The sequence below is a fragment of the Mesoplodon mirus genome (genome assembly GCF_964341445.2).
Source record: "Mesoplodon mirus genome assembly, chromosome: 12".
Classification (NCBI taxonomy): Eukaryota; Metazoa; Chordata; class Mammalia; order Artiodactyla; family Ziphiidae; genus Mesoplodon; species Mesoplodon mirus.
Window position 1 is genome coordinate 47,905,337 of NC_138988.1, and position 8,139 is coordinate 47,913,475.

The following is an 8,139-nucleotide window of genomic DNA, read 5'->3' on the forward strand; positions in this document are numbered from 1 at the left end:
GAGCGGCTGGGCCCGTGAGCCATGGCAGCTGAGCTTGTGCTTCCGGAGCCTGTGCTCCACAACGGGAGAGGCCACAACAGTGAAAGGCCCGCATACCACAAAAAAAAAAAAAAAAAAAAAAAAAAAAAATGCATTTCTCAAGGAGGCAAAAACTGTAAAAACAGGTACAAAGTTTATTAATAGAGACATAGCACAACAAGTGGGAGAGCACACAGAGAAACAGTTTGTTTAGTTAAGACAAGCAAGGCAGAGATGCACACCCGGAGAGAAAGGGTGTGGGCGTCCCCCCTAATGAGGAGCACAGTAAAGAGGCGGTTAAGTCATTTATATAGGGCAGTTCTTCCAGCTCTTTGTTTACCTTTGGCCAATTATGTGGTTTCTTTTTCCACACCTGACCTGCCCTAGGACCCTCCCTGACATGCGTGCACAACTTTTTTCCAAGATGGATTCCAGCCCAGAGGCCTTGGCATCACCTATTATGGGGTAGCGCCCCCTCCTTTTTAACCCCCAAGGAGCCTTTCTGCGCATGTACAGTGTCTCCCTTGCCCCAAGGATAGGGAACATGTGACCTCTCGATCCTTTACTCAGACAGGGTTTAGCCTCTTTCTTTCTCCGCTGTGACTGTTATCTTAAAGTGTCCTCAGGAGACAAAGTCCCGCTATTTACCCTGTTGCTGTTGTTATTTCTATCTCGTGCAAGCAGGAGGCTGGTTGTAAATACCTAGCCTAGAGCCCACCTGCCTCCTTCCTCAGGAACTGAAAAACAGGAGGCCAGTTGTAAATGCCCAGCCTGGAGCCCATCTATCTCCTGCCTCACTTCCATGTGTGCACATGCATCTCTTAGCCAAGGTGGATTCTAGTGAAGAGGCCTATGGGTAGCTTGACATCACCTGCTATAGGGTGGTGCCCTCACCCTTTTTGACCTTCAAGGAGCCTTTCTCTGCACGTGTGTGTGTGTGTGTGTGTGTGTGTGTGTGTGTAATTGGGATGGTCTCCTTGACTTCGAGAATGTGGTCTTTTATCTGGGTAGGGCTTAGCTTCTCCTCCCTCCTGCTGTTTTGGAGTATCTGTCCACAGGGGACAAACTCCAGCTGCTCACCCTGGGGCCCATCTACCTCCTGCCTCAAAATTGCTGGGCCCTTTCAGCCTCTCCCAAGTTCTCCCCATTACTTTTCGGCAGCAGCACCATGTTCCTTATCAGGGAGGGACCTCGTGTTGTGAGACAACTCACGCAAGCGGTTTGCATCATGCCTAGCCAAGGACAGCAGTTTCGGTCAACGGTTCCCTCACACAACCATTCTTTCTCCTGAGAAATGGACTCAGCTTCAGAGAATGCACATCAGAGGTGAACCTAAAACCAAGATCCCCAGCTATCTGCATAGAATGAGGCCTGGGCTTCATGGATATATATTTTTTTTCCTTTTTCTCTTTTTGTGAGTGTGTATGTGTATACTTCCTTGTGTGATTTTGTCTGTGTAGCTTTGCTTTTACCATTTGTCCTAGGGTTCTGTCTGTCTGGTGGTTTTTTTTAGTACAATTTTTAGCGCTTGTTATCACTGGTGGATTTGTTTTTTGGTTTGGTTGCTCTCTTCTTTCTTCCTTTCTGTTTTTTTTTAATTTTTAATTTTAATAAATTTATTTTATTTTATCTTATTTTATTTTTCTTTCTTTCTTTTTTTCTCCCTTTTCTTCTGAGCCATGTAGCTGACAGGGTCTTGGTGCTCTGGCCGGGTGTCAGGCCTATGCTTCTGAGGTGGGAGAGCTGAGTTCAGGACATTAGTCCAGCAGAGACCTCCCAGCTCCACACGATATCAAACGGCAAAAGCTCTCCCAGAGATCTCCATGTCAACGCTAAGACCCAGCTCCACTCAATGACCAGCAAGCTACAGTGCTGGACATCATGTGCCAAACAACTAGCAAGACAGGAACACAACCCCACCCATTAGCAGAGAGGCTGCCTAAAATCATAATAAGGTCACAGACACCCCGAAGCACACCACCAGAGGCGATCCTGCCCACCAGAAAGACAAGATCCAGCCTTATCCACCTGAACACAAGCACCAGTCCCCTCCACCAGAAGCCTACACAAGCCACTGAACCAACTGTAGCCACTGGGGGCAGACACCAAAAACAATGGGAACTGCGAACCTGCAGCCTGTGAAAAGGAGACCCCAAACACAGTAAGTTAGGGAAAATGAGAAGACATAGAAACAGCAGATGAAGGAGCAAGGCAAAAACCTTCCAGACCAAACAAATGAAGAGGAAATAAGCACTCTACCTGAAAAAGAATTCAGAGTAATGATAGTAAAGATGATCCAAAATCTTGGAAATAGAATGGAGAAAATACAAGAAATGTTTAACAAGGACGAAGAAGAACTAAAGAACAAACAAACAATGATGAACAACACAATAAATGAAATTAAAAATTCTCTGGAAGGAATCAATAGCAGAATAACTGAGGCAGAAGAACGAATGAGTGACCTGGAAGATAAAATAGTGGAAATAACTACTGCAGAGCAGAATAAAGAAAAAAGAATGAAAAGAATTGAGGCCAGTCTCAGAGACCTCTGGGACAACATTAAACACACCAACATTTGAATTATAGGGGTCCCAGAAGAAGAAGAGAAAAAGAAAGGGATTGACAAAATATTTGAAGAGATTACAGTTGAAAACTTCCCTAATATGGGAAAGGAAATAGTCAATCAAGTACAAGAAGGGCAGAGAGTCCCATACAGGATAAATCCAAGGAGAAACACACCAAGACACATATTAATCAAACTATCAAAAATTAAAAACAAAAAATATGAAAAACAACAAGGGAAAAACAACAAATAACATACAAGGGAATCCCCATAAGGTTAACAGCTGATCTTTCAGCAGAAACTCTGCAAGCCAGAAGGGAGTGGCAGGACATATTTAAAGTGATGAAACGGAAAAACCTACGACCAAGATTAGTCTACCCAGCAAGGATCTCATTCTGATTTGACAGAGAAATTAAAAGCTTTACAGACAAGCAAAAGCTAAAGAATTCAGCACCAGCAAACCAGCTTTAAAACAAATGCTAAAGGAACTTCTCTAGGCAGGAAACACAAGAGAAGGAAAAGGCCTACAGTAACACCCAAAACAATTAAAAATGGTAATAGGAGCATCCATATCGATAACTACCTTAAATGCAAATGGATTAAATGATCTAACCAAAAGAAATACACTGGCTGAATGGATACAAAAACAAGACCTGTATATATGCTGTCTACAAGAGACCCACTTCAGACCTAGGGACACATACAAATTGAAAGTGAGGGGATGATAAAAGATATTCCATGCAAGCGGAAATCAAAAGAAAGCTGGAGTAGCAATTCTTATATCAGACAAAATAGACTTTAAAATAAAGGCTATTACAAGAGACAAAGAGGGACACTACATAATGATCAAGGGATCAATCCAAGAAGAAGATATAACAATTATAAAAATTTATTCACCCAACATAGGAGCACCTCAATACATAAGGCAAATGCTAACAGCCATAAAAGAAGAAATCGACAGTAACACAATCATAGTAGGGAACTTTAACACCCCACTTTCACCAATGGACAGATCATCCAAACTGAAAATAAATAAGGAAACACAAGCTTTAAATGATATATTAAACAAGATGGACTTAATATTTATAGGACATTCCATCCAAAAACATAGAATACACTTTCTTCTCAAGTGCTCGTGGAACATTCTCCAGGATAGATCATGTCTTTGGTCACAAAACAAGCCTTGGTAAATTTAACAAAATTGAAATCATATCAAGTATTTTTTCCGACCACAGTGCTATGAGACTAGATATCAATTACAGGAAAAAATCTGTAAAAAATACAAACACATGGAGGCTAAACAATACACTACTAAATAACCAGGAGATCACTGAAGAAATCAAAAAGGAAATCAAAAAATACCTAGAAACAAATGACAATGAAAACACGACGACCCAAAATCTATGCAGTGCAGCAAAAGCAGTTCTAAGAGGGAAGTTTATAGCACTACAATCCTACCTCAAGAAAGAAGAAACATCTCAAATAACCTTGCACCTAAAGCAATTAGAGAAAGAAGAACAAAAAACCCCCAAAGTTAGCAGAAGGAAAGAAATCATAAAGATCACATCAGAAATAAGTGAAAAAGAAATGAAGGAAACAACAGCAAAGATCAATAAAACTAAAAGCTAGTTCTTTGAGAAGATAAACAAAATTGATAAACCATTAGCCAGACTTATCAAGAAAAAGGGGAGGAGACTCAAGTCTAGAATTAGAAATGAAAAAGGACCAGTAACAACGGACACTGCAGAAATACAAAGGATTATGAGAGATTACTACAAGCAACTATATGCCAATAAAATGGACAACGTGGAAGAAATGGACAAATTCTTAGAAAAGCGCAAATTTCTGAGGCTGAACCAGGAAGAAATAGAAAATATAAACAGACCAATCACAAGCACTGAAATTGAGACTGTGATTAAAAATCTTCCAACAAACAAAAGCTCACGACTAAATGGCTTCACAGGCGAATTCTGTCAAACATTCAGAGAAGAGATAACACCTATCCTTCTCGAACTGTTCCAAAATGTAGCAGAGGGAGGAACACTCCCAAACTCATTCTACGAGGCCACCATCACCCTGTTACCAAAACCAGACAAAGATGTCACAAAGAAAGAAAACTACAGGCCAATATCACTGATGAACATAGATGCAAAAATCCTCAACAAAATACTAGCAAACAGAATCCAACAGCACATTAAAAGGATCATACACCATGAGCAAGTGGGGTTTATCCCAGGAACGCAAGGATTCTTCAACATAGCAAATCAATCAATGTGATAAACCATATTAACAAATTGAAAGAGAAAAAACATATGATCATCTCAATAGATGCAGAAAAAAGCTTTCGACAAAACTCAACACCCATTTATGATAAAAACCCTGCAGAAAGTAGGCATAGAGGGAACTTTCCTCAACATAATAAAGGCCATATATGAAAAACCCACAGCCAACATCATTCTCAATGGTGAAAAACTGAAACCATTTCCTCTAAGATCAGGAACAAACAAGGTTGTCCACTCTCACCACTATTATGCAACATAGTTTTGGAAGTTTTAGCCACAGCAATCAGACAAGAAAAAGGAATTCAAAGAATCCAAATCGGAAAAGAAGTAAAGCTGTCACTGTTTGCAGATGACATGATACTATACATAGAGAATCCTAAAGATTCTACCAGAAAACTACTAGAACTAATAAATGAATTTGGTAAAGTAGCAGGATACAAAATTAATGCACAGAAATCTCGTGCATTCCTATACACTAATGGTAAAAATATCTGAAAGAGAAATTAAGGAAACACTCCCATTTACTATTGCAACAAAAAGAATAAAATACCTAGGAATAAACCTACCTAAGGAGACAAAAGACCTCTATGCAGAAAATTATATGACACTGAAGAAAGAAATTAAAGATGATACAAACAGATGGAGAGATATACCATGTTCTTGGATTGGAAGAATCAACATTGTGAAAATGACTATAATACCCCAAGCAATCTACAGATTCATTGAAATCCCTATCAAACTACCAATGGCATTTTTCACAGAACTAGAACAAAAAAATTTCACAATTTTTATGGAAACACAAAAGACCCCAAATAGCCAAAGCAATCTTGAGGGAAAAAAACGGAGCTGGAGGAATCAGGCTCCCAGACTTCAGACTATACTACAAAGCTACATTAATCAAGACAGTATGGTACTGGCACAGAAACAGAAATATAGATCAATGGAACAGGATAGAAAGCCCAGAGGTAAGCCCACGCATATATGGTCACCTCATTTTTGATTAAGAAGGCAAGAATATACAATGGATAAAAGACAGTTTCTTCAGTAAGTGGTGCTGGGGAAACTGGACAGCTACATGCAAAAGAATGAAATTAGAACACTCCCTAACACCATACACAAAAATAAACTGAAAATGTATTAAAGACCTAAATGTAAGGCCAGACACTGTAAAACTCTTAGAGGAAAACATAGGTAGAACACTATATGAAATACATCACAGCATGGCCCTTTTTGACCCACCTCCTAGAGAAAGGAAATAAAAACAAAAATAAACAAATGGGATCTAATGAATCGTAAAAGCTTTCGCACAGCAAAGGAAACCATAAACAAGACCAAAAGACAACCCTCAGAATGGGAGAATATATTTGCAAAGGAAGCAACTGACAAAGGATTAATCTCCAAAAGTTACAAGCAGCTCATGCAGCTCAATATCAAAAAAACAAACAACCCAATCCAAAAATGGGCAGAAGACCTAAATAGACATTTCTCCAAAGAAGATATACAGACTGCCAACAAACACATGAAAGAATGCTCAACATCACTAACCATTAGAGAAATGCAAATCAAAACTACAATGAGGTATCACCTCACAACAGTCAGAATGGCTGTCATCAAAAAAAAAAATGGCCATCACAAAATCTACAAACAATAAATGCTGTACAGGGTGTGGAGAAAAGGGAACCCTCTTGCACTACTGGTGGGAATGTAAATTGATACAGCCACTATGGAGAACAGTATGGAGGTTCCTTAAAAAACTACAAATAAAACTACCATATGACTCAGCAATCCCACTACTGGGCATATACCCTGAGAAAACCATAATTCAAAAAGAGTCATGTACCAAAATGTTCATTGCAGCTCTATTTACAATAGCCAGGACATGAAAGCAACCTAAGTGTCCATCAACAGATGAATGGATAAAGAAGATGTGGCACATATATACAATGGAATATTAGCCATAAAAAGAAACGAAATTGAGTTATTTGTAGTGAGGTGGATGGACCTAGGGTCTGTCATACAGAGTGAAGTAAGTCAGAAAGAGAGAAATAAATACCGTATGCTAATACATATATATGGAATCTTAAAAAAAAAAAAAAGGTTCTGAAGCACCTAGGGGCAGGACAGGAATAAAAACACAGACGAGTAGAATGGACTTGAGGACACGGGGAGGGGCAGGGTAAGCTGGAACAAAGTGAGGAAGTGGCATGGACATATATACACTACCAAATGTAAAATAGATAGCTAGTAGGAAGCAGCTGCATAGCACAGGGAGATCATCTGGGTGCTTTGTGACCACCTAGATGGGTGAGGATGGGTGGGAGGGAGACACAAGAGGGAGGAGATATGGGGATATATGTATATGTATAGCTGATTCATTTTATACAGCGGAAACTAACACACCATTGTAAAGCAATTATAGTCCAATAAAGATGTTAAAAAGAATTGCTGGGTCATCTGGTGAATATGTGTTCATCTTTTTAACATATTGTCTAACTTTTCCAAACATACCATTTGGCTGCACTATTTTATGTTTGCAACTACAGTGTGTTCCAGTGTTTCCATATCTTCACCAACACTTGTTACCGTCAGGTTTTCCTGTAGTCATCTTGGAGGGTATGAAGTGGCATATCACTTATATTTTCCTAACGACTAGTGACGTCGAACACTTTTTACATATAGTAGTCAGCAATAAAAAAAGAGACAAACTGATACATGTTCCTACAACATGCAGGAACCGTGGTGGGGGGGAGAAAAAAGCATGCTAAGTGAAAGAAGCCAGACCCAAAAGACCATATATTGTTTGATTCCATTTATGTGAAATGTTCAGAAAAGGCCAGGTGATAGAAAGCAAATCACTGGTTGCTTGGGGTTGGGCACAAGGGAAACTTTTCTTTTTTTGCTGTGCTGCACAGCTTGTGGGATCTTAGTTCCCTGACCAGGGATTGAACCCGGGCCCTCAGCAGTGAAAGCGTGGAGTCCTAACCACTGGACCACCAGGGAATTCCCACAAGAGAACTTTTTGATGTTGCAGAAATGTTTTAAAAGTGTTTTGTGGTGATGGTTGCACAACTCTATAAATTTAATAAAAATTAAACTACATTGAAAATGGGTTAATTTTGGGACTTCCCTGGTGGTCCAGTGGTTAAGAATCTACCTTCCAGTGCAGGGGACGTGGGTTTGATCCCTGGTCGGGCAACTACAGATCCCACATGGCGAGGGGCAACTAAGCCAACGTGCTGCAACTACTGAGCCCACATGCTCTGGACCCCAAGAGCC

General features: G+C 39.9%; 1 protein-coding gene across 1 annotated transcript in view; it reads left to right on the plus strand.

The window, feature by feature from the left end:
* Positions 1-2,588, plus strand: part of KIF15 (kinesin family member 15) — an 82,190-nt gene extending 79,602 nt beyond the window's left edge. Inside the window, exon 35 of the mRNA XM_082639004.1 lies at positions 1,704-2,588. Coding sequence (XP_082495130.1) covers positions 1,704-1,751 — 48 coding nt within the window. The 3' untranslated portion in view covers positions 1,752-2,588. The remainder of the gene's footprint in view (positions 1-1,703) is intronic.
* Positions 2,589-8,139: the final 5,551 nt, after the last annotated feature.